Source organism: Anarrhichthys ocellatus, unplaced genomic scaffold, assembly GCF_004355925.1.
Source record: "Anarrhichthys ocellatus isolate YVR2014 unplaced genomic scaffold, GSC_Weel_1.0 scaffold6, whole genome shotgun sequence".
Classification (NCBI taxonomy): Eukaryota; Metazoa; Chordata; class Actinopteri; order Perciformes; family Anarhichadidae; genus Anarrhichthys; species Anarrhichthys ocellatus.
In genome coordinates, this window is record NW_022280036.1 from 4,409,785 (window position 1) to 4,436,792 (window position 27,008).

At 40.3% G+C, this 27,008-nt stretch overlaps 4 protein-coding genes across 6 annotated transcripts; 2 read left to right on the forward strand and 2 right to left on the reverse strand.

The window, feature by feature from the left end:
- The first annotated feature begins 2,863 nt into the window (after positions 1–2,863).
- On the forward strand, positions 2,864–11,015 carry terfa (telomeric repeat binding factor a). 2 transcript variants are annotated; one of them, XM_031846141.1, is made up of 12 exons: positions 2,865–3,894; positions 4,330–4,425; positions 4,571–4,707; positions 4,797–4,883; positions 5,487–5,627; positions 5,995–6,119; positions 6,373–6,912; positions 7,604–7,702; positions 8,586–8,714; positions 9,015–9,097; positions 9,196–9,239; positions 9,560–11,013. In XM_031846141.1, the coding sequence occupies exons 1-12, from the start codon at positions 3,744–3,746 to the stop codon at positions 9,716–9,718; spliced, it is 1,791 nt and encodes a 596-aa protein (XP_031702001.1). In that variant the 5' UTR covers positions 2,865–3,743; the 3' UTR covers positions 9,719–11,013. The 2 variants fall into 2 exon arrangements, with proteins under 2 accessions (XP_031702002.1, XP_031702001.1); XM_031846142.1 differs by lacking the exon at positions 7,604–7,702 and having other exon boundaries at positions 2,864–3,894; positions 9,560–11,015.
- On the reverse strand, positions 8,870–12,078 carry nip7 (NIP7 nucleolar pre-rRNA processing protein). Its single transcript, XM_031846146.1, has 5 exons — positions 11,914–12,078; positions 11,718–11,804; positions 11,499–11,637; positions 10,753–10,893; positions 8,870–10,376 (listed from the first exon to the last, which is right to left on the reverse strand). The coding sequence occupies exons 1-5, from the start codon at positions 11,967–11,969 to the stop codon at positions 10,257–10,259; spliced, it is 543 nt and encodes a 180-aa protein (XP_031702006.1). The 5' UTR covers positions 11,970–12,078; the 3' UTR covers positions 8,870–10,256.
- LOC116382813 (CDC42 small effector protein 2) lies at positions 12,077–20,621 on the forward strand. Of its 2 annotated transcripts, none has more exons than XM_031846148.1 (5): positions 12,077–12,176; positions 14,034–14,186; positions 14,766–14,867; positions 14,965–15,043; positions 16,096–20,621. In XM_031846148.1, exons 2-4 carry the CDS (start codon positions 14,133–14,135, stop codon positions 15,037–15,039), a joined length of 231 nt encoding a protein of 76 aa, XP_031702008.1. In that variant the 5' UTR covers positions 12,077–12,176; positions 14,034–14,132; the 3' UTR covers positions 15,040–15,043; positions 16,096–20,621. The 2 variants fall into 2 exon arrangements, with proteins under 2 accessions (XP_031702008.1, XP_031702007.1); XM_031846147.1 differs by having other exon boundaries at positions 12,079–12,176; positions 13,946–14,186.
- A 28-nt stretch (positions 20,622–20,649) lies between these two features.
- Positions 20,650–25,121, reverse strand: LOC116382907 (interferon regulatory factor 1-like). Its single transcript, XM_031846349.1, is given in 7 exon segments — positions 20,650–20,768; positions 21,179–21,269; positions 21,502–21,554; positions 21,659–21,820; positions 21,920–22,099; positions 24,674–24,773; positions 24,943–25,121. Coding segments are annotated over 7 exon segments (795 nt in total). The 5' UTR covers positions 25,033–25,121.
- Positions 25,122–27,008: the final 1,887 nt, after the last annotated feature.

Here is a 27,008-nt window from a genome sequence, read left to right on the forward strand (position 1 = left end):
AACAAATGGCCAAATCCAAACTTGTCCAAAGCTTTGAATAAATATGTCCACTCTAGCCTATCAAAGGCCTTTTCAGCATCTAATGCTACAGCTACACTAGGTTCAGTTTTAGATTTTGTTAGATGGATAATATTAAAGAGTCTGCACAAGTTATTGGCTGATGAGCGTTTCAAAATAAAGCCGCTCTGGTCTGGGTTTATTAATTTTGGCAAATATTGGCCAAGCCTGTAAGCCAGGGCTTCGGAAATGAATTTATAATCTGAATTCAACAAGGAAATGGGTCGAAAAGAGGAACACTTCAATGGATCTCTATTTTTTTTGTGAATCACAGTGATTATGGCAGTGGAGAATGATTCAGGAAGAGTTTGAGTTGTGGATGCTAAATCAATCACATCTATTATAAGGGGGGTAAGTAAGTCCTTAAATTCTCTGTAGAATTCAGGAGGGAAGCCGTCCTCTCCTGGTGATTTATTGGGTTGTAGTGAACATAAGGCCTTTTCAGTTTCTTTCTGAGTGAAGGGCAAATCAAGATTCTTTTGGTCTTCATGGCCGAGTTTCGGCAATTCAATAGTGGACAGAAATTCATCAATCTTAGATAGATCCTCTGGTGATTCTGATGTATATAGATTTGTATAAAACTGTTTGAATGAGTCGTTAAATTCTGTTGGGTTGTGTGAAATTGCACCCGTTTCAGTTTGAATTGCATTAATTAACCTTGAGCTTTCCTCTGTTCTCAATTGCCAGGACGGAATTTTGTGAGCTTTCTCTCCCAATTCATAATATTTTTGTTTGATTCGTAAAATGTTTTTTTCAACTTTGTAGGTATGTAACGTATTGTATTTCAGTTTTTTGTTAACCAGCCTTTGGTAAAGTTCTTTAGACCCAGATTGATGAACCTCCTTTTCCAATTTCAAAATATCTGCTTCTAGCTCATTTATCTCTGCCATATATTTCTTTTTGATACCCTTTGTATAAGATATTATTTGTCCTCTTAGATAAGCTTTTAGCGTGTCCCATAATATGAAACTTTTGGGGGAGGAGGCGCTGTTTGTCTCACAGAAAAATGTTATCTGGTCCTAATAAACTGGCAAAAGTCTGGTCTGTGAAGGAGAGTAGGGTTCAGACACCATCTATATTGGTTTGCTGGTTTTTCTGGCATAAAAATAGATAGGGTCAAAGGTGAATGATCAGACAGCATCCTAGATAAATATTCAGATTCTAGTGTTCTATGAATTAGCTGTGTTGACAATAAGAATAGGTCAATCCTGGTGTGAGAGTTGTGTGGGCAGGAGTAAAAGGAGTAGTCTCGAGTTTGAGGGTGCATCTGTCTCCACACATCATTCAGGTTTAGATCTTTCATAAATGATAAGGTAGTTTCAGCTGCTTTTGTTTTGGATGTTGTTGTTGCTGATTTATCTAATATAGGATCTAAACAAAAATTAAAATCGCCTCCTACAAGTATGTTTTGTTGTCTCCCTGATACCTTCATAAAAATATCTTGAATAAAGGATTCATCATCATAGTTAGGTGCGTATAAGTTTAACAGTGCCCAGGGTTACGAGTAGATTTGGCAATTAACTAGGACATAGCGGCCTGATGGATCAATTATAGTTTCTCCAATTGTCACTGGAATGTTTTCATTTATTAAAATAGCAACCCCCTGGCTTTCGAGTTAAATGATGATGATGATAGTAGGTGTCCTACACATTCTCTTCTCAGCTGTTTATGCTCCTGTGTGGTAAGATGGGTCTCTTGTAAAAAAGCGATATCTGTTTGCAATTTTTTAAGGTGTGTCAAAACCCTCTTCCTTTTAACAGGTCCATTTAGCCCATTCACATTAAAGCTAACACATTTCACTACCCTACTCATTAATACTAAGTGTGGAGCCAGTGTATCTCCTGTGATCAAATACAAAATTATAAACCAAAGCACCAACATTAACGAAGAAAACAACCCCCCCCCCCCCCCCCTTCCCCCAAGTGCCTAATCCTAAACATTTGACACTATCTTCCCTATCAAACTGGGTTGTGCACTTTGCACTTGTCAAGTATGACATGTCTGGCTGGTTCAAACAAACCAGCCCAAGGCTCTGTCTGAAAAAGAGTTTTACAATATGTATAGTATCCAATTTTAAGTGTAACAAGAAATTATAACAAACGCTGAAAACACCCTTTTCTGAAATTATTAGAACGCAAACAGGGTGGATTAACATGAAACCAATCTATCAGAAGTAAATTTAAGCTTGAATTGCTGCCATCACTTACTTTATCTCAACATCTATAGCATAAAGAGTGACGTGCTAAAGATAGGCAGCTCCTGAGAGCTGCCGCTGCGTGTCTGGGTTTCATCCACCTGTTGGTTCTGTCCGCCTGGTCCGTTATGTTTGTCCCGGGGAGTCGCGCAGGAATGCCTCCGCTTCTTTTGGTGTTTTGAAGAATTTTCTTCTTCCATCGGGAAGCGTGATCCTCAGTGTTACAGGATGAAGCAGGGCAAACGGTATGTCCTTGGATCGAAGCTCCCTCTTAACTTGGTCAAACTCCTTTCTGCGTTTCATCAAGCTGGCGCTCAGGTCAGGAAAAAACAACACAGGCTTATCTTCGTACATGACGGGTTCGTTGTTCTCTTTGGACCTCTGTGTGGCGATGCGCAGGATTTCGTTCCGGTCTTGGTATTTAAGCAGGCGTATCAATACATGTCTCGGTCTGCAGGTGGACGGTGTGTAAGAGTTCGGTGTGCTCGCTCTATGATCAGCGGCTCAGTGAAAGGCTCTCGTCCGAGAGTGGCTGGGATCCACTTGGTAAAACAGTTCACAGGGTCGTTTCCCTCGCAGTTCTCCTTCAGGTTAACGACACGTATATTGTTGCGTCGGCTGTAGTTTTCCAGCTGGTCGACTTTCTCCAGTAAAAAGTCATTTTCTTTACTTAGTTTTGGACGCGAGAATCTAGGCCCACCAGCTGGTCCTCTGCTGTGCTAATGCGGTCCTCCGCTTCGGTTATGCGGGAGCTCAGTGTATCCAGCATTGTTTTCAGTCCAGAGATAGATTGGTTAATTTCTGCGGTTTGTCGAGTTTACTGGAGAGAGCTTGATTACCGTTTCGTATCTCTTGAAGAATGAGTGAGTCTTTCACACCACCCAGGTGCTCTTGTGCTGCCGCCGCTATGACATGAACTTCTTCGTCGCTATTCTCGGCAGTTGTTTTATCAATAGATGTCGGAGTTTGCTCATCAGCTGACTTTAGTTGTTTGTTTCTGGTTCCTCGGAACCTGTCCAACCCGGTTGGGACTGAGTTTAAAAAATGTGTCTGTGAATTTCTAGAAAATGATTTTAACGTCATCGCAAATGGAAAATGCACAACCAAAACCTTGAGAACAGTTATTTCTGTCCAGTAGGTGACAGTATAACGGTTATAACGGTTCAGAAAGGAAATAGGGTTGTCCTTGTATTTGATATTCCCTGCACATGAACTCTCAGGAAGTACTCTTTTCCAAAGCCTTTATCAGGTCTTATGATCAGTTCTTGTCTCATTCAGTTAGATTGTGATATTTAAGTTTGACACATACGACGTCATGCCAGTACATTCATATTCAACGCATGTTAAGTCTTACGCTTGTTGTGGCGCCGCACCACAGACGAAGAGCTGCCTGAGAGAAGATACTCAGGGTTTAAATAACAGTACTTCTGCCCCGCCTTCTCCGAGAGATCGTTAAGTTTAACTCCATCCAGTTTCCGTTGATGGTGTAAATATGGCGGCAAAGGAAACTGTAGTCGGCAACAAAGCTGAAGTGGAAGCTACTGTCAACCGCTGGATAGTCGACTACTATTCATTTCTATCGTTGGACTTGTTTAAAAACGAGAAATACGAAGAGTTCTGTACCATTAGAGATTTAATTCACAGTAAGTAACGCACTGCTTCACCGTGTGCTGGCTTCTCACCCGACGAGGAGTTTGTTATGCTAGCTTAATTTATTATGTTCGACCAACACTGTCGTTAGAAAAACATACCTGGACAAACGGTATGTTTCTGTTTGGTAAGAGATCAACTTTTAGGGTTGTGGTATTAATGTTAACTGCTTGTTTTTGCAAATGCAGGCTCTGTTACCCTCCCCCAACTATATGTAGCACACAGTATACTAATTAGCATATATACTTTTATTTATTTATGAAAGAAAAGTCATTCCACATCCGCAATCGTCTGTGATGGTTGACCCACTGAACCATACACCAATATTATGTGTAGATTGTAGAGTGAATTAGACCCTCCTATGAGTATGAGTGTGAATGTATTTATTTGTTTGGGGAATGTCAAGCTAACTCCTTGTCTCGCTCTAGGTGTCTTGGCTCGTCCTTTGGAGTCCTCCGACGTAATGCAAACAAAGATCCGAGTGTTGCAGTTCCTCTCTAGGATAAATGACGGTGAACATCTTGGTGAGATCAACCGTAATTCCATTCATCATATCACTAACTTTGACTATGAAAGTATATCTTTACATCCTAACTGTTGAACCGAGTTCAATGCTGGTAGGTGGTGACCCAAACACCACAGTGAACATTGCTTTGTCTTTGTTTACAGACCTGTTGTTTGAGTCCGATGAGTCACTCACTCCTCTAGAATCAGCCTTAATGGTCCTAGAAAATATATCCCAGGAGTACAGTACATCATTGCCACAGCAGGATTTCAACAGTGTACACTCTTCATTGAAAGAGATGGTAAGTGGGTTTGTGTTATTATTTTTGTCAAATGCATATTAAATCAAAAGATGCAGCTTAATTAAATGTGTTTTTCCTTCTGTCCATAGATGGTGGGGTTGTTCATTAAGAACAATCAGTTCGACAAAGCAAAAGAGGTGTTGAACAAACACTTTCCCAAATCAATGGTTGGTAAGGTGAGTTTATCAACTTCAACAGCACGTTCACTCAATAACTCCAATCAGCATTTAACTTCCTCTCTTTTGGTTTCTGCATTCATGTGGTCATCAGTCGCACTATGAGTGCATTGTTATGGAAAAGCTGCAGTGTCCATTGTAAACACAAATGTTGTGTATTGAATCATGAACATCCATGTGACAATATTACAACAAATGAAATATAATGATTAATAATAAATAAGCTAAACAGATAAGTTTCTAATGAAAATCAATATTTCTTCTTGTGATCGTTGGTATTTATTCTCAGCCATGGCACTTCTGCATTTTTGTTGACACAAGCAGTCTCGACTTATTGACATGGTATGTTCTTCCTTTTTGTATATACGGTTTTATTTATATATTCTATGTACATAAAAGCTAAATCAGCTAATCAGAGCAGCTGGGGGATGAGTGAGCAGCAGCCTCCTCGTCAAACCTCTTGAAGAACCCCTTTTGCTCGCTGGCTCCATTCAAGTCCCCTTCAATCAGCTGATTGTAGTTGATGGATCCCGGAGCCTCCTTAATTTTTTGGTGTGCATGCCGTGTGTGTGTGACACTACTTGATGTCTGTGTTCTCTGCAGAAAGCGATATTCATGGGTCTCATCAAGAAGAAGAGTAACGTGCATGAAGTCATCGAGCAAATCGACTTCCAACGGTTCAAGAAAGAAATGTTGGCTTTTTGCCAGAGTCTCTGCCCGTTCAACGTTCCCTTTCTCCACAAGGTATGTTTTAGGCAAAAGATAAAGGCTTGTTGCATTGAAACATTTATTTTTCTAGCTTTCTTTATGTTTATGAGATATTTCTGCTGAATGATTGAATATTAAAAGTTTCGGTTTGAGATTTTAAAGCCTTTCAAAGCTTCAAATCCCTTCAAAGTTGGCTCCACACACTTTGTGATTACATCAAAAGATCTTTAGAAGCATATTCAGTTGTTAACTTATCAATAGTACTTATGGCCAATAAGAAAGCCTTTCCTGTAATGACTTACACATCTGTTAACCCAATCCACAGATGCACCACTGTTGATTTGCTGCTGTTGGTAAATGTCCTAAGACTTATAATGTGATTCGGTTCATGTGTGTGTAACAGGCTGCCACACAGCTTCTTGATAAAAGGATTGCGGAGCAAGACGTCAATGCCGCTGGACCTGATGAGCAAGACGAAGCAGGTCCCTCCTCCAGTCCACCAGCAAACACCATTCAGTTTGTCCCATGGTAGGCTCTCTCCCTCCCTCTCCATTCATTTCATCATTGGACTGCATAATGGCAGTGGCAAAACGGACACGTTACAGTTTGAAAATGTGACACAAAGATATCCATTGTGTTCCCTGTAGCCAGGTCTTGTCCCTACCACCTCTCCACAGTACAATTGTATGGGAACCTTTCCTATTCTAAGCTAATATGTTGACTGGAGACCCTTCTTGCACCCCATTCGACCTCTTTCTCTTGTCTCTGTCTTATCTACCAGTAAATACACAACAATCCAGAGGACCAGGCTGGAGATGGCCTACAAGGCTTTGTCTGCAAGTTCAGATGAGGGAATATTTGCTCAGCTGGACGACGAAGTGGAGGAGGAGGAGGAGCAGGCGAGAAAGGAAGCTCTTTCGCGGCGCTTCTCACCTGCTCCAAAGGAAGGCACCATTCTGGACTCGGAGCAGGATGGGCTATTTCAGAGAGACTCTGGAAGCCCCATGGAGGCTTCCCCAGCAGACCAACCACCACAAACCGATGCTGTCCCTCAAACAGAGTCGGGTTTGCTTCCAAAGACGCCTCCGGCGCTGAGAAACAGGCACCTTCACACTGTGGCACGACTGGTGGTGGAGCCGGACAGCCAGGGGAGCTCTCAGTGCACAGCAGCTTCACAGGAGCAGGAGACGGATGTCAGAGCAGAGGAGCCACCACAGCCACCGGCTATACCCGATAAAGACTCTCAGAGCCTGGTGGACGATATTGAGGTTTCCAAACCCATGCGGAAGATCCCCAGACGAGCCAACAAAATTTGCAGCAGGTAAATATTTATTTTAAGACGCATACTTTTTGGCTGTATTTAGAAGTCAATTTTTTCATCACAGAATACTACGGAGTCGAGTGATTTGGTCGGGGGTCTGTAATTTCACACATGATAGTTGCGCATGTGTGTTTTCACTTTCAAAATATTTACCGTCTCCACCAGACAGCTTTAATTAATTAGTGGAGATGATGGCGCTCAAGATACTGTCAGGCAGGCGGTAGCTTTGAGCTACTCTCACCTAAGGGATGGAGGCCTGTCTGAGCATGCGACAAGACGAGGTTCTTCAAGTATGCAGGGTATAACACAGAGCACTCATTCCAATAATACTAGTTCTGAAATAAACTATTCCAATAAAGGAATTCATTATTATTTTGTAGTAGTGAGTCCAGTTTGTTAAAAAGAGTAAAAGCATTGAATTTTACAGGAACTGTTCACAAATGTTTGAAAACAGGAATGAAGTCGTCAGTATCGGGTCCCATTTGATTGTAACAACATGACATTGATTGTCTGCGTTTTCCCCAATAATACGTTCCAAGTTCAAGTGGCAAAAATGTTTTTAACGCAGGTTCTGACGACACACAGTGGCACCATATGAAAATATTTTTTTGCACCTAACTTTTGTAGCTTCCTGTTGTTCTGTATTGCCCACTGAGTGTACGGCACTAAAGCTGCTTGTTTTGTCATGCAGAGCCTCGACTAGTTGGGCAGAGTTGTCAGCAGACAGCGAGGAGGACCAGCCTGGCTCTGTGGGAAAACAACACGACCAGTCCAAAAGTTTACTCAGCAGGTGATGGACAATATCACCTCACATAGGGCTGCTATATGGGTTATTACTATGTTGTAATCTTGAGGTATGTTGGTGAGAACACAGGGCTGTTAGGATAGCAGTGACTCATCTTTCATAACTATCAGATTGGAAAACACCGGCACTCACAGATTAAGGGGCTTTTTATTTATTATGGGCTTCTTGCTGAAACGCGTTTGTTTTGTGCCGTAATAAATAAGAAGACCCTTTATCTCTGAGTCTGTTTTCTTTCTATTGATCCTCGCCACTACCGTGCACTTGATATCTTATTTAAGATTTGGATCTGTGCACGCTGCTGCTTCCCACAATTTTCCTTGTTTGACACAAGCTCCGAACCTAATGTATTGAAAAAGTTTGCGTCACGGGAGTGAATGAAGCGTCGGTATAATTTTTAACCTAAAAATCAATCAACAAAACGTTCCAGGAATATTGTGGAACCACAGAAACTAATTTCTGCCACTTTACTGGGAACTATAAGGCACTTTTGTACACATTCTGGTTTGTTATTCCAACATGTCAATTTAAACTATGAACCTTAAAGCAACACTACTTTTGTGATTCACATTTGATTCCACTTTATGGGATCTGGCAGGAAATTAAATCCTCTTTACGTAATGCTTGACTCGGTCTCAACTCTCATCATGGAGTCACTCCACTAAGTCAGAACAGCCTACATCAGACAGTGAGGAGGACTCACAGGAGTCGCCGGCTCTCTGCAAAACACCCGTAGAAAAACCTCGTAGAAAACTGGCCAGCGATCTTCTCAGCGAGCAAGTCCAAATAAAAACGTTGATGTGATGTCACTATGTTGGTTCATGATTCAATGACTTGTCCAACATTTGATAACCGTTATGTTTTCATGCAGGGTTCCAGAAGCTGTCAGTATCATAGATTCCTCGTTGGACTGCTCATCCGAACTGTCCACCGTCCCCCAAACGAGCTCTACTCCAAACAAGGACTCTGCTGAAGACCAAGCTCCTTGCCACTCAAAATGGTTAGTGAACATTAAACCAGTAGCTCAAGCATAACATGAAACTTGTATTTTAAACCTTCACTAAAAGATAATTCAGCATGCATTTGGGTGCCTTAAAGCCTAAGACTGCCACTAATGACAATTTATCTATTAAATGATCAAATTTCCTCCCCAAATTCAAAATTCATTGGTTTTTATTTTGACAACTGTAGTCAATGTCATTGTGTAATGCAGCACAAAGACGGTTGTTTGTTTGTCACAACTCTTTATCAATTAGCATCATGACTCGGGGTGCCTGATAATGTCTGCTCTTGTTCACAGGAAACGGCTGTACAATACTGCAAAGGAGAGCAAGGAAACATGGAGTGATGAAGAAGCCGGTCCCAGCTCCAGAAAGAATACCAGTAATATTTCTGCTTCTACTTAATCCTTTTTTTTTTAAATAGTTGTGAACATCTTGTTCATGTGGTAACTGGTAACATATCTTTGTTTTTCCCCAAAGGAGAGCACAACGAGAGCACCATTTCAAATTCAGGCCACAGGAGGGTAAGCACAACAAGATGTTTGTAATACTCACAAGTCAACAATTAACAAATAATCTGTTGTGGTGCATTTATGTTCTGGCGGGAAGTCTTGAGAATTGGCTACATTCACAAGATAAGACCATCATTCAGCAAACGTATATTTCTAAAAGCGATTTGGTTGATTCTTGTGTTCAAAAAGTTAAACATTTGCTGCCATCCTGCAGCTTTAAGATGTGATTGTTCCAGCACCACACAAGCAGAACAAAAATGTGAGAATGTGGTCAGTTGTATTAACTCAAATAAAACAAGTCACAGTAACCTCGTGTTCCTATTGTGTTGCAGAAGTGGAGTGAGAGTGAGACAAATAAGTTGAAAGAAGGGGTCCAAAAATTTGGGGAAGGAAACTGGACAAAGATCAAAGCATATTACTCCTTCAACGGCCGAACAAACGTCAACCTCAAGGACCGGTGGAGAACACTGAAGAGACTGAACATGATTTGAGTAGTTCAAGTGGCCAGATGGACATTATACATTAATCTCTTGGTACCTAAAATGAAATGTATTATTCTCAAAGGCATTTGGGTTATTCCTCTTATTTATATGTATTTTTCTCCTATTTCTATATCTTATTGTAGTTCAATAAATTTTCAGGGTTAGATTTGTGGAATTAGTCGTCTTTACTTATAGAAAAAAAAAAAAACTGCAAAGGTGTCTTGTATGCATTTTCACTGCAGCCATACTTCAGTAGCAAGCTCGCCAAGACAAAGATATTATGGATTTATTTTAAAGATGACATTTACAAAAGAAGATCACAGATCATTTTGATCAGGAGGCTCTGAATGGGGAATCCTGTAGCTGGGCAGATTAGAGTCAATAGAGTGTGCATTGGAATCATAGGACAGTTGTAACATCTGCTACTAAGACACTCTTGGATCCAACCAACCTCTCCTGATAAAAGAAACCGGCTGCTCTGGGTGTGAAACTCAGTGAATGTTGCCGAGTATGAAATGGGTTGAGAAAAGAAGCCATTGATGCATCTTTATGTTAATGTGTCTTCATTCCGGATGAACTCTCCTACGTCGGCCTGGTGGAACACTACGATGGACATGGGGTCCATTTGCCGACACTCCTGGGTACACTTGGCTGCCACTCCAAAACCCTGAGAAATGAAAGACACGTGACTGAACAAGGACAAATGGTCATATGATCTAAATTTAACTATTCAAGCAAATGCAGTGTTCTGAATGATGCATTATTGTGAAGAAATGCACTCTGATTTAAGTGCCTCTTATGTGAGCAATGATCCCATGTGCATTTTCAGCATGAGTGGCCCCAGGGCCTTCATATTGACCCATATTAGTCGACCACTATATCTTCAAAATAAACTGTTTGGTTTTCTAATCATTGGGAAACTAAATGGGTGAACCGCATTCCAACACACTCATAGGTTGACAAGAAAAACGTTCCGATTGAAAGCGTTGAGGTCACAAAGTGAATGATTTCTGTGAGCAATATGGCATATTTCCAAAGCTTACCAGAGGCACATCTGTCAAGGAGTAGACCACAACTCCCTGGTACTGCATCGTGTTCTCAGTGATTCTCCCAAGCCCAGACTTCAGCACATGGTTCCCATAGAGGAAAGACTGCTCTGATCCAGGTTTCAACCACACCTTGAACTAGAAGACATGACAGGAAGCTTCAAGTAACTCATATATGCATGAGATGAAATGTTTTAATTATATATGTAAATATTTATAAAATAAATAGAACAGGATACATTGTATGCAGAAACATCAGCCATTTGCCAGTAAATTATCAACACAAAACTTTATAATTGAAGGTAGGCCCACCGGGACAGCCTGAGAAAGATACACATGCATACAAAACATGTGGGGCTGTAGAATGTTGATTATTAAATTATTAAAGCCAAACATACAACTAAAATTGCAATTCAAGGATGATAACATTGGAGCAAAGACAATATGGGATACAGAGAACAATGTAAGCATATTAACGTATTATATTGTTAAATACCCTATTGGCAAAACAATATTCATATTGACCATAAGGGTGGCCTTATCTGTGGCCCTCCAGAGTACACTGCTGGCGCTATAAACTTTATTCATAGACTTCATTTGACATCAACGCAAAATGAGGCTATACTGAAAAGGACTCCAACACGTGTACTGCCTCACTTTATCCATGTCCTCGCCGCAGTGAGAAGGGATGCAAAGGATGGCAGCAGAGACACAAATAATATAAATGTAGCACCCATACTGACCTTTGCATAGGGCGCCAGGAAATCCAGAGCTGTGATGTGCAGGCGGAATTTAATGGTCTTTGTGAACTTTCCAAAACATGTTCCCACCGACACGAGCTTGTCCCGAGAAATGTGTGTGGCCAACTTCAGAATCTTCTCACTGTGGAGAGACGATGATATTTTGGATTTCTGAATGATTTGCAATCATTACGGATAGTTACGTGTTGTGTCCTGGATTACCTCATGTAGTACACACGGTCATTGTGCAGCCTGAAACAGTAAGAACCATCGGGTCGGTCCACTAGTAGTTTGATGTTTTCACCGATACTGTTGTGGGAGAAAAGACATGGCTCACACACGCTGGCTAACAAGGATGCTACCATGTTTTTATATATATAATTTGAGTCTTAACAGGCAAGCAAACATGTCCACTTACTATTTGGAAAGCTTCTCAAACATGGTTTTCGTCTCTTCGTCAGTTAGTGGCCTCATCCTGAATATCTAAAAGCTACTTTAATCAGAGAATAGTTGTATCTCTGGCGAGAAACGTGACAACGTGGGTCAACACGGAAACCGTCACACTTTACGGCGGAAGTTGGCTGACGTCATCAGTGAGCGTAGTTCCTGGTTATTTTTTTTTGCATTCTTTAGCTTTCAATCGATCGTTCGTCTTTACTCCGATAAACCGGTCGTCGTCTGGTAAGTTTATTCACTTAAAATCATCAAAACTGTTGATTATGTGTTATTTATAGAGCTGGTGAACACTAACGTGAGCATTCATTTGTTTTTACATTTCGGTTTTTTTGTTGAACATTGGAGTCACACCTTCGAAAAAACGGGTTCAGTTAGCCTGGTTAGCTAGCTGTCAGTGGAAAAAAACACGAACCTGTTAGCTTGGGAGCTAACCGTGTTAGCAGCTGTTAATGCTAACGCTGGTTATCGCTGCAGGGCAACCACCGCGCGCTACTAAAGCTATTTCAATACATTCATAGATGTTACCATCAGTAACTATCTCTGACAACTCTCACTCGGTTGTGATTTTTAGCTCAGACCGGCCGCGTGATGACGGGAGTCTTTGCCGCAGCGGGGCGAAGTTACATAACATTAATTTGTTTGTTTAATAGCGATCACTTGCGTGTGATCTGAGACAGAGCAACGCGTCCGTTTTAAGGGTTTCATCATTCATTTAGATCAACAATAACCACTTCTACTGTGCGCTCAACCTCTGGCTACTGATACAATGATTCACCTGCATTGAGTGCACAGTGTTTAATGTCAGCCAGAATTACAAATAAGGAAATCTACTTTGTCAGCATTTGGCAGATCATTTGATCCTCTCTGTCTGAAAGCAATGATGGCTGAATTAAATGCCTAATACACACACACACACACACATATATATATATATATATATATATATATATATATATATATATATATATATATATATATATATATATATATAATCCTGCTGCTGCTGCTCAGTCATATTTAAAATGTACAACTTATTCATTAAAATACCTTTGAAGCCTTTGCTCCTGATGAACTACTTGTGGGACAGCCTTTATATTCAATTGTATGTTGTGTCTTTAAAGTTACACTCTACGTCTTCACACATGTGACACATCGTGAGTCACCATTTGGAGATCCTGTATTCTACGAGCATTGTTTGTCTCCCATGATATGTCATACAATGTTGAATAGTAACAGGCAGTAGAGGCGGTTTCAGTCGTTTTGTCAGATGCTCCAAATTTTCTGTTCTCCTTTTTTTTTTTTTTTTTTTTTTTTTTTTTTTTTTTTTTTTTTTTGTCTGTCTCTAGATTATTTCAGCTCTGGGGGAGATATTAAAAATGAATTTCTTATAATAGCAGCGGTGATGATAACATCATAATGTACAGTGGAGCATAAGCCGATCAGTGGCCGTGTTTATAATGAAATACTTTGGTGTTCACACAAGTGATGACTAACAGAAGGTAAAGTAAATCATGTTGATCACTTGGACAACCTGTGTTTAGAGTAGGACACTGCTCAGGATCCCACGTTAAACATACAGTGTGCTTTGAGACAATTTTGAGGTCACACCTTGAGAATTGTACAGTAGTTTTTAATATTGTACTACTTGCAACTAATTACTCTATATGATACATTTAGAATACCCCCAAATGTATATGTACAGTAAATGTAACACCATTAAAAGAAGGAACTGTTTTTCATCAGAGGAGCTATATATACACCAACGTCCATGTCGTTTGGGTTGACCTGATTATCTGTCGGTCTTGCCAGAAGAGAGAGCTGCTTAGGAAGTTGCACGCTAGTCACAAAACTGGGTTCTCAATCAACCAGCACCAAACACATGATCCTACTTCTCACTTTTAAATAGTGTTATTAGGTGGTATACATCAACTATGTATCAAAGTATGTTGGCGTTCAATGAATTTATTTTTCCTACGTCTTTCGCCTGTTGACAGGAACGTGCTGCCCTGTGTTGGGGGGGGGGGAGAGTTCTTGTGCCAACGGTACACCCCAGACTAACCAGTGGTCTGCATCTGTCATCAGTTTCCGGCGTGTTTGTGGCAACACTGAACAGGAAGACAGACGCAGAGAGACGCCTCAACTGAGAGCGGAAACTGCTGCGGCTTCTTCGTCAGCCTCAGAATGACTGAGTTCTGGGTTTGTTTCAGCTGCTGCATTGCAGAGCAGCCACAACCCGTGAGTATGAAATCAACTCCAAAGACAAATTGATTTACTCATTTTCAATGTCGGGGTCAAGTGGGGAAAATTTGTCCGACATGCGTTTTAATATCTATGTGAATAAACAGGGCAGTGTACTGGCCCATGTCTTCCACTAGACTCAAGCTGTGACAATAATGGCTATCCACCATTCTCAGATCAAGTTCCTTCGAGGCATTGCAGTTGTGTCGTGCCTGAAATATATATATTACATCCACTTGTATTTACTAAAGAGTAAATAAGAAAGTGGTACAGGGCCCCCAGCTAGCCACATCCTGCTGTCTGACACAACACTTAGAATGAATGAAGTTTATTTTTGTGACGTTGCGCCTCAGTGTAGTCATCCAGTCTGTCAGCTAACAGATTAGATAAAAGGAACCACGAATGTCGACCTCAGTCTCTGTTTAAGCTCCAGGTTCACTACGAATGAAAGAAAGTGTCAGAATGTATATGGGAAAGGGCTGAGCAGGCTATTGTTTACCTCTTCTCCATCCCCTCTGATTATTATTATCTTCCGTTTTTCTTTTTAAAGCGCTTGTTTATGGTACTCATTTTCAGAAACGGCGGCGACGGATCGATCGCTCCATGATCGGGGAGCCGACAAACTTCGTTCACACCACACACGTAGGCTCGGGGGACATGGGCCTGGGATTGGCATCGGTACGTTTTTTTCGTCATCTTTTCGGAATATTCGACAAACAGAATTAAGCAAAAATAAGTTTTCTGTCGTTTACCGTTTACACCTTGATGTCTGTAGGTGGACCTCGTTCAAGCCCAGATGAAATCTAAAGGGGGCTACGTGCACGGAGGATCCGAAGGTTCTCAGTTGTAACAAGGTGAGAGATCCTCTACTTAGTGGAACCACAGAACTTGGACCACAAAGCCACACATGCCCAGTTCAGACTTGTTTTATGCAAATTGATATTTGTGAGTACTTAAAGTTCAAGTTTGTTTTTCAGTAAAATTCAATCACCTACATCTTTTATAATATGAGCAACATGCAGTATGTGAGAAGCTTTATTTCCAACTTCCATGCTTTAACCCAGTGTTTAAATACAAATATAGTTTTTAGACTGGAATCTAAAGACTTCCCAGTTAACATCGCAGTCCCTGACTTGACCCCGCCCATGCTTTTCATAACAAACTAGAAAGCTGCACTCAGAGTTTAGATCTCTGCCAGGTGTGTCTGCAGCTGCCACTGCTGTAAGGCGTTGTAAAACACACTTCATACAAACAAACAAGCGGAGATGTAAGCAGGCAAGACTTGTATGCATCATATAAGACAAGGCAAGCTGGTCTTAAGTAGCCTTAAAAGGAAACTGGTGGACCGCCTCGGCAAATATTTGCACTGTACTGTACATGGTCATGTTTTATTAGGGGACTTCAGCACTCTCCCTTGAAGGAATGAATGTCCTTCCTCTTGATTAGCTTTGTTGTGCTGATAACTACTTCCATTTTCCTTGTGACAGTGACTCGGCGTTCAGTAGAATGTTTTCATTCGTATAGTTTTTATTTGTTAGTTTGGTTTTGGTCTGATTTAGGCAGTAGCATTCATTTCTACTGGCCTCAGGCAACTAACTGGTTAACTATTAATGTTGCCCACTGCCTTGTTTTTAAACTCCCGCTGGATGTTGCCACCGTCACTTTCACTTTCTACTTATCGACCTCACCTGTCTTCAGCCCAACAATATCGAACATGTTTGGAAAAACAAGACGTGAGCACAAAAAGTGACTTCTTCACCCAGACTTTGACTGAACAGGCTCAGATGTGACAGTAGACTATTGTGATTTGGCCTCAACACACACACACACACACACACACACCTCCACTATCAGTAGCAATTGAGATCCTAACATTTGTTCCACTCTCCCCCCCCCTCCCCCGCAGCCCTTCAAAGTCTTGTGGAAACTACTGTTGTTGATATGAGGATGCGTTTTCAAAAAGCAGTTCTGTCTGTAATGGACGCAGGACCAAAAGATGAAACTACTGCTTTTCCATAATGTTGTATATATTTTTATTTTCCATTCCTTTTTTTTTTTTTTAATGAAAGCACTGCTATCCATTTGCTGCCATACTGTTGCACTGTAAAGAGTAACTGTTAAGAGTAGATCAGAGGGTTTAGAAAGCTCATAATCTCAGTCAGAAGTATGCTTGTGTGTATGCATGAGGAGAATATTTTCAAAAATATTTGCTGTTGTAGCCCATTTGGATGCCTGTATTTATTATCTGATTTGTAAACGGACCTCATGGTGGCTGGGCCACGCTGGAGATTTGGAACATTCAATTTCTTTCTTTAATTGTTAGAGGTTTATCAAAGGACAGGTAGAGGTGGCAAGGCAAAAAGCGATGTGTTCATTGTTTTTATTCTGAGAAATACTCATTCTCTGAGTTGCTTTCAGGGTTAAAGATTGCTGTCTTGTAATAAACTTGAAATGAGTAGAGTACACTGGATCATACATTGTACACTCACACTTGCTTAGGAATTCTTTGCATTGATTTCAACTGTTTTTTTTTTTTTTTTTTAATATATATATTCCTTTAGATTTGAACCATATAGAATTTTAATAAACTATGAACGTCTTTATCTGCCTTCTGAAGTCATGTTCATTATTGGTTTTACTTGTGTCGTTTGGCAGCTTGATGCTGCAAATACTGAGCTCTGGTTCCAATGGGATTCATATTTTTCTATTTTACCAACAGTAGACCAAGAATTATACTTGGAAGTAAATCACACCGCGAACGCAGCCACAAATGTGGGCCAGGTTATTTACAGTTGGCGGTATTTTCAAACCTACTGTACCAAACCTACCTACTGTACGTCCATCAATGCCTTCTCTTTGGTTCGTTGTGCTGCTGTTCCTTTTCCCGCCGCACAGTTTGTATTTCACACAGTGTCTTGTCATAACATCTTATATTTCTCTTGACATTAAATCCTTTTTCTTTACGTTTTGGGTTGATCCACCCATGATCTTGGCACAAATGATCTTGTCCCTCTGGAGATCTTAATAGTGTGTGTTTTTTTTGAAAACTCGAATGTCGGACCTCCTAAAGCTGACACGTGCTACTAAATAGCATTCAACCTAATGCGACCCACCTTTTGTAGCAGTGTTGCTTCAATGTTAAAAGATGTTTCATTCAAGTAGAGATCACTTTCTATAAAGGGTTCCTCTCATAGGGGAATGTAAATGAGTGCAGCTCTTATTGCCAGATTACGCTGGTTATCAGTTGTGCTAATGATCAGAATGTGTTATCATTCTCCCTTTTTATTGACTGGCTTTGTCGTCCCTCAGTATTGTCAAATGTAGTCCAAATTTCAGAACCGGGCTCCATTCTTTTTTTTTTAATTTTTTTTTTTTAAATGGTGACAGAGCAGCTGCAGTATGAATATTAAATGCATGGGCCCTGCTACTTGGGGTGATCATCATGTACACACTGCTCATCACTACTCACTGTCATTCTGAGTCAAAGAGTCAAATGTGTGGAGCGAACCAGCCGGCCTGGATTCATCAATACATGACCTTATGATTAAATCTTATGATTCACGAACAACACAATGTGGTGGTATTAACAAGTCAAGCAAAAGTGTTAGTAAATTGGTGTTAAATGCGTCCTATTGTCATTCTATTCATGATGAAAGAGAACATATTTTGTGTTGGTACCCAGCAGCACAAATTACCTGATGAATAGAGTCACATTTATAATATCTTGTTATTTACGGCCTGAAAAGTGCTGGTAGCCATTTTCCCAACACAGATTTAGTTAAGCGATTCATCGTGCTAAAATATTGTCACAGTGCTCATCTGTTCCTCTCTAAATGTTTCTGTAGTGATTCCTGTGTGAAAAGAGATCCACATGTGTGTAGACTAGTTTGTGTTTTCCCAGCTCTGTGCAGAATGCTGTGGCGTGTACGACATACTGGGGCTGCAGTATATCATGTGACCAGCAGGCTGTGCTTGTGGACTGGTTGAATGTGACTTTAAAATTCGTTTCCTTTTGGGATTCTTGTAATTGGACTTCTTCTATGATGATACTGTAAATATGTAACATGAAAGTAATGGATCCATTGTTTGTATGTATTCAGGGTCATGCATATTTTAGGCTATTTTTCTGTACACCATCACTGGGAAGGCAGAGAGTTGGAGCAGTGTTTTTGTTGTTCGTTTTGTTTTTGGTTTTTTTTACTTCAGGAAGTCCCTGATTTAAGGGAAGTTCATCTGTCTTTTTTTTTTTTCTGTATTTTTCAGAATAAGCAATGAGAAATAAATGTTAAATGTTGATGTTTGACCAACTGTGTGTTCCATGTTTTCACTTCGAGCGAAAACTCCCACATCTATTGGGTGAGAGAGGGGAAGCTCATTCTGCAGGAAAGTACAAACAATGAATACCAAAAATACAAAAAGGGTTCTTCTCAAATATTAAAAGGTAAAAGAAGTGCACCGATCATTTACTTAACTAGAATTACCAATACAACAATGTGGAAATACTCTCCTACATGTGAAAGTCCTGCGTTCAAAATCCTACTTAAAATCACCCCTCTGCTGAAAAGTGGCCCCTGTGACTGATTAATATTTTCCTATGATATTGTAAGTATCCTTCTACTGTTGCTGGTTGAGGTGGAGCTAGTTTTAACTGCCGTGGATAGTTAAGTAGTTTAGTCAAGTGGCACATAACCTGGGGGTCTGGGCCCCTCAAAAGTCTCACAAGATATATTTGAGGTGCTGGGAAATGATTAATTGGAGATGAAAAAAGAAAACAAGGTTCTCTTTTTTTTTTTTTTTTCTTTTTTTTTTCTGCTTTTTGAACATTTAACCGCTTTGGGCCTTTGACCGTTATTTAAATTAAACCGTCTGAGAAGTTTAGAGGGGAAATATCTCTCTGGTGCAACTGCTAACAAGTCATTGACATCAGAAATGTAGTTTATTGTGTTTTTTTTTTTTATGAAAACAAATTAAATGCTAACTATGAATGTGGAGTAAAAAGTACAATATTTCCCTGAAATGTATTGGAGTGGAAGTAGGAAACAAGAAGAAATGGAAATACTCAAGTAAAGTACAAGAACATTAGAACTGTACTCAAGTACTGTAACTGATTAAATGTACTCAGTTGCTGTCTATCACAAACAACTGTATTCATGTCGGTTTGATATCAAAAGCCAGTTCTTTTTGTATTAAGTCCTAGCTAACAGCAAGAGTCTCTGCGCACAGGCTGCATTCCATTCCGGTGTGTCACTTTCAAGGCCTTGGCATTGTGCTGAGGTGACGTCAAAGGAACGGACTCATAATTAGTGTTATTGTTTGCACCTGCTGTGACAAGTCAAAATGTCTCCCATGAAAACGGCTCGTAAAGTACAAGCACAAATAACAAGTGTGAAAATCTAGGTTTGGTCAGTTATAAGCAATAAAGTAAGGCTTTTATCATAAACGTGTACTCTACTGTTTATTGACCTGACATTCCCTATATGCTGAGCTGTCAGCAGCCTTTAAAAGCAGCTTTTAAGAAGACTAAAGAGGTTCGATTTCAGTCGATTTTATCATTAACTAAACCAGGAAGTGTGAGTAATAGATTTTTTTGTCATAGGGCGAGTCTGACAACGTATTTATTAATAGTGAAGCGCTAACAACAAATAGTATTTTATTTAATTACTCGAGTGTTCTGTGCTGTTGAAAAAAAATCATTCTTAAAATGTTTAAATGTGGCAAGTCAAACAATAAGGGCACATTACAGTTTGGCTTCTTTGTCTTTACCACATCAGTTGACAGCAGTGTAATAATGACGGTGGGTGACCGCCGAATATCATTAATTCCACTGCTGGTTATACAATTTATTGAAGTGATACACAAAAGTCATATACAGTACGTATACACAAGAGTGAGAGACCCATGACAAGGTAATGTGCTTCAGTTGCTTTCACACTTTGTAAATGCACGATTTTTTTAATAATACAAAACGAACAGGTTGTACAATGTCACATAAAACAAACTGCATCATGTGCTGCATGAAAATACACAAAAGTGAGTATATGTTTTAGAAGACTCGTTAAACCAAAAGCTGTTCTGCACTTCTTTTACTGTATGTTGGCTAAATATCCAGTAGAACGAACGAGAGAGTAGAGAAATGACTGATCCTGCACTAAAGCGAAATGAGATCTGTTTACTCTGTGAGCTTGGTGTCATGTCAGTGAGTTTGAGTCACTGAACCATAGTGAACCCATGTGATGATGACAGAGACAAAGCTTGGCTTGGAACAGGATCTTCATCTCAGCATGCTCAGCAGAGAGGATGGCCGACCGACCGACTGACTGACAGAGCAATATTCTCCGACCACCCTGCCTCTCTTGTTTCCCTTTTTCGGTGGTCAGCTCAGCAGACAGACGGCAGGAAGAAATCAGCTGAAGGTTGGCAAAAAAAAAAAAAGCAGGAGTAGTCGTCATTTGGTGTACAGCTATGGCATCAGTGTTTGCTAGTGCATGGACCAATCGAAGAGCTCCTTGACGTAGTTTGGACCAGACGGATCACTGCAGTTCTCTGTGTGCAGAGAGTACAGGTTATCTTCACCAGCACCTGGGGAGCAGAAAACATGTAAAGCTGAATAAACATGCCAAGATGGGAACTCTAAGCTATTTTAAGCATTATAGGATTTTATTTATCCAACTGCAGCTTTAATTATCATATACACACATACACAAAGACAGACATTTGGCCTACACATCTAACGTACTTATGTAGGTTTAGATGGGTAGATCTTTGTGGCTTGGTCAACTCAGAAATATGTGCTTTTATTTCATCTATGTTGATCTTTCTCACAGCAATAAAATGCACATTTTGTCTTTAATCGGCATATCTTTTTTGCAGGACTGCATTCATTTGTGAACATGATGTCAACCTGCTGCTGATGCAATCTGACAGATTTTTGAATTACCCCGAATTACACAAAATAATAAGAAGACTTTAGAAGTTATATGCCGTCGTACAGTGCCAGTGGTCCCACAGTGTGTGTGTTCTCCATCCTCTCTGCTCCCCAGTCTGGTTCCAGCCGTCAGTGTTGCTTAAGTGGTCCATCAACTACGGGACACAAAACACTTACAGTCAGTCAGACAGATACCTGGAGCACCACCTACAGAACCCAAACTGCATCCCAGGAACATGCAAATGATCTCTAAGCAGTTAAGTCAAATAGGATGCAGTTTCATTTCCTCCTCATTTTTAGTTTTCGGTCATTCTGCCAGTGAGAGAGTCTCTACGATGGTGTCAGCCACGCAATGTTCAGACAGTCAGTACATGAAAGGTCTGATACCTTAAACACAGCCTCATTCTGCTCCTGGTCCTCCAGTTTGGCCTCCCACGTCCCTGAACAACAACAATAACTATCATTGTCATCAGGCTCCAGAGGCAGCTTCTTTTATAATCACAGTCAGAACAACAACAACACACTTTGACAATAAGTGTCTCACCATGCATTTGCAAGTTGCCAAATGTGTCTTCTGCAGGGGTCTCCACCTTCTGCGGTGTGTCTGAAATGGGTCTTGTTGTTGTGGGTTGCCAAGCATGCGTGGTGTCTGTATCATCACCTAAACTCGCCTGTTTTTCTCGAGGCCTGCTGAACAACCGCAACCCTTAAAAAAAAGGGGCAGTACTGTCACATCAGGTCTGTCTGAGAATACGTCAGAATATTTTGACCTCTGAAGAGAAACATGCATTTTAAAATGTCTTACCTCTCCTGCGTCTGTGTGTTTGTGTGCTGGGCAGCATCCTGTAGACTCGGTAGGCATTGCTGCCTCTCTTCTTGCTGTGCTCCTGCAGCTCACAGATGTCAGGCAGGGAATTCAAGGCACAGCGGAAATTTGCCTTCCACGTCTTGGGATCTGGCTTGTCTTTGCCTGGACGGTATCGTCCTGAAGTAATCAAGTACAAGCATTGGTCTAACACAAAGGAATATGACATTTGTAAACACACAACTAAAAAAAGGATTTTGATGCATAAATGCACTTCAATTCGGGGCATTTAAGATGAGCGAATAAAGCAGGACCCACCAAGGGGCCCTTGCCAGTTGACAAATCAGCCTACCTGAAAAAGCAAACCATTGCCATTGCCCAGCAATACTAAGTTGAGTTAAGTGAAGAGTAACTTATCGTAGCACTGGGCTGAAAAGCAGGAATGACTGCAACAAGTTAAAGTGTGTTTCACCTCTGACCACGCTCTGGCTGAGATTTAGTGTGATCAGAGTACTTTGCTGCACCTCTAACCACACGCAGCAGTGGAGTCACCGTGTCTTGGAGTGAACCTGTGCATCACTGCAGCAAGGGGAGAAGTTTAACCACTGGAGGTCAGCAGAAACAAGACTTTTGATGGTGCCTTACAGGAGAGTTCCTGTGTATTTAAACCTCGTTTATTACTTATAAATGTGTCCATTATGACCCTGTTATATGGTAAGTTTTCATTCGCCTCCTCCATTGTAGAGACTGGCAGAAACTATGCGGACTGAAACATCACTGTAACAACTTGAACTGTGTTAGCTACCATCAATCATCAAGTGTGTGACTTCATCCAGTGTGCTGAGTTCTCATATTTAGCAGCACGGTGTGATTTGGATCTTTGCAAGTCCTCTGAATATAATTACCAGCTTAAGTAATAAAATCACTGGAGCTTCAACAGATCCACAAAGGATCATTTACAGCCGACAAGGGCCAACAGGAAGAAAAGGAGCACAGGTGCAGCAGCTATATTACACACAAGTTGCAACCTCCCACTGTCATTAATTACTTGATGAGCCAGTGATGGTTCAGTTATATAATCTGTGTACTTTATATTTCACTGAATGTTTTTTTTTTCATTATAGCCTAATCTCTTGAATATTGAGCTCAATTCTCATTCTCTTTTATTCAACTGCTGAATATGCTTTTTCTAGATTTGTGAAGAGCAGTTCTGTTTGTACTTTGACAGCAATACGATCACCTTGCACACTCGCAGCAACTGAACTGGAGCTTTCCCATGATGTGATGCAGCTACAATCACAAAGTGTGACTTTTCCCAAGAGTGTGTGTGTGTGTGTGTGTGTGTGTGTGTGTGTGTGTGTGTGTGTGTTTGTGTGTGTGTTTATGACGACTGTACTCAAGTCCTTACTCATAACGTACAGAAATTAGATTACTGATAGAGCAAAAACATGTGGTTATGAGATTATGAATATAAAAATAATAATTATAAATTAGAATTAAGTGTATATGTTTCTTATTCTGTGGATTCTGGACACATAGTCATCTATGTTTATTTTATTTTACTCTGTAAATTGCTGCTGCTACAAACTAATTTCCCCCTGGGGATGAATAAAGTGTATCTATATCTATCTATCTATATCTATATCTATCTATCTATGTCCTGATTTCTTAGAGAAAATGCAAAATACATGAACTGAAAGGTTTACTGTACATTTTGGGGGATTTTGAGTTTCACATCTTGTGAACTTTGAATTTAAATGTAAATACAAATCCAAGCATCAGCAGGGAGAACTGGGTTGGAAAGGTTTTAGATGTGCAGTGTTTGCAAATGCTAAAAGACACAGCAACAAATTAATCATCTTTATACATGTTTTTTCCTATGAATTTAGATTATATATATATTTTGGCATACACTGGTGATATCTAATACTCTTGTGCAATTCTCATACCTCAGCTGGAAACTGGGAGGATGATATGAATCTAGAACATTTATAAAGAAGTGGACTGAACAATACAACCGTGGCTGCTCCACTGGAAAGATTTGAGCAGGACACGGGTCTGCCGGCAAATGTCTTCATGATGGTTGTAATAACTTCCAACATTCAGTGGAAATGACCAAATGCCTCAGATACTCTGTTCTAAGGATTATTCTTTGGACTTTTCTCATGAAGGAAGTCATCCAGTAAAACCAATCTTTTTGAGGCGTTTTAATTGACGGACCCCTGACCAGAATTGAACCAGGAACACTATGAACACCAGGACACCCTTTAAAAGTTATAGAAACTAATGCTAAATACTAAGTGAGGCAAGAGTTTTAAATAAAAATCCTGAAATTTCTGTTTGTGTAAACACAGTAAATTACATTTAGCATTGATTAATACATTTGACACCCATGATGTATTTTGACATTATTAAGATATTATCATCACTATCATAAGATTGATTTCTACCATGTTGCCTGGATGTAGTGCTGTGACCCAAGCAGTCCATTCTGTTACTAGAGATCACAAATATAAACTTGGTATAATAGAGTAAGTACAAAATCAGCTTTTTGTGGTGTTAATAATTTGTTGCTCTGCATTATAGCATCAGCATGCATGTGTAAATGTAGGAACATAACAATAAGTATCAGGTAAAGTGCTTGGATTGATAGAATATGAGCTGGGCAACCCAAGATACTAAAAATATTCTGAATGGACTAAGGGGCCATCCAGCTGGAAACAAATCACATTTGTATTAATGTGGGGCTCCTACCAGTGTGCATGGCCCAACTCCTGAACAGTGTAGCATCTCGGTCAATACTCCATCCATGACGAGCGGCGTGTATCCACGGGATTTGGAAGATTCGTGCTGACTGTGGAATAAAATAAAACCCCGGTAACACGGAATACATTGTTGACAGGAATATTTCATGATGCATTATTCTCTGTCTGCTGCCCTAAGTGATTTCATCTACAGCAAAACTTTCTGCACCCAGGCACGCATGGGTTTGTCTGGGATGAGGGTGAGATGGAGGGGTCTACCTGGTCCAGCCAGCTGACTCCAGGATACCTCCCAGAATGAATCTGCTGCTCCAGCCACGGCCTCAGCCTCAGCCGGCCTGGTTGTTGCATGCCGCAGTCCAAGCTTCAGGTGAGCAGAAAGGTGGAGATGTGTCAGCGGCTGCACAGGAGTTTCAGTAATAACAGAAAATTTCTCAGGAGCTCAGATTTAAACTGAAGTGACTCTTCCTCCCCTTCCACCCTCACTCCTCCGCTGCATTCTTCCAACCATCTCACAGTTATGACAATCCCTGGAACCCTCCAATAACTTTCCTCGCTGCTTAAGTGGCTCCTCCAATTACAGGAAGTACTGTACTGTATGTTGATCTCTTCATGGCAGAGACTGAGGTGGAGTATGATGAGTTGTGAAGGTCCTTTTAATGCTTTAATGTCCCGTTTTAAGCCACCGTTAACACTTCAAAGCCACCTAGTGGGTGCTAAAAGTTTGGTGATCATATGGTTTATCATGTGGTTCCACATGAAGCTACTGGGGCAGCAGTGAGACAGTGTGTATTCATGTAAAACAACCAGGTGGAAGCAGAGTTCAGAGAATGGGACAGATGAGCAGCTTTGCATGTTGCAACAGTACTTTTACTTTTGAAGTTTATATGAAAGAAGGTATTATTATTATAGGTATTATTTTTCTGTTGAATTAAGCAATAACTTGCTTTTAATCTTGTATGCCTTTTGTTAACACTGTTGCAGTTTGATATAATGTCATATACAGTGCACATTGTCAAATGAACATGTTCTTTGTACATAACTCACTGTATGACTGTCAACACTGCAGCCGTTGTAAGACGCTGTCTTCATTTTAGTGGCATTAAAAGTATTCTGTATTAAATCATTCTCATGGTAAAACTACACATATACACTACATGACAATCTATAATAAAATGACTCATCTCTTACTATTTCATATTATATCAACATAAATCGATTGATTAATGATATTATATTATAAAAACATTGTGTAATTATACTAAAAGGATATGGTATTATAGATATACCTCTAATGATCTAGTAAACGATATATGATCTTTATATTTTTAATGAATTGTAATATTCTAGTTTTATAATTATAATAACGATTACTCGTGTTTATAATAACAAAATAGCTTTAGTGGTCAAGTAAATGTATCTGTACTTCCAACCAACTGACAGCTCACATAGCTAACGGTCTCCCTGTCTGCCCCATTAAATGAAATATTTGATGTACCATTGTTTAAATCTTCCACCCGAAATGTGAAACCGTACCCAGTTTCAACAAAAAGCTGTACGTTGTATTTGAATATGACTTGACCTTTTTTGTGATTAGAAAGATGGGACACGGTAACAAAAAATGAAACTTCTTCATGGAGTCAATTTATCCAAATCACAAAATAAATACATCTCTCTGTATCTAGCCATGTGGTTAGTTTTACTGTCATTTGTAGATATATCAATGTTGTCTTCTGCCTCAACAATTACTAAAATGATTCAGCAGCAATGTCCCTTTGAAGCAAACACAAGATAAGAGGTTGTACTTCCTGCGCCAGCCTCAGGAGCTGCTGATTCTGTTCTACTCCACCATCATCCCGTCTGTTCTCTGTTCGTCCATCACTGTGTGGTTTGGTCGGCAACTAAACAGGATAGAAACAGACTACAACGGACTGTCAGGTCTGCAGAGAGAATTATTGGTTCCAGCCTGCCGTCCATCCTGGACTTGTACACCTCCAGAGTCAGGAAATGGGCAGGAAAGCTCACTGCAGACCCATCACACCCTGGACACCAGCTGTTCCATACATGGCCAATAAATCTGATTGTGAATGATTTTCTACCAAAGAAATGTACCTTAATAGTAACCTGTGTTTCACTAAAGAGATCTAGTGCTGATTAAAGATGAGTGTACCACCAGCTCTTTGCGTATCGTGAATTCATTGTGAAATAAGAGTCTGTCTTTGTCTTTGAGTTGTCTTTGTTGTGACGAATACAGCCTGAAGCGATGTGTGTTTCTTTGGAAGTTGCTCAGCAGTTCCAGAGAAGAGCTATGAGGAAGTCATTTCACA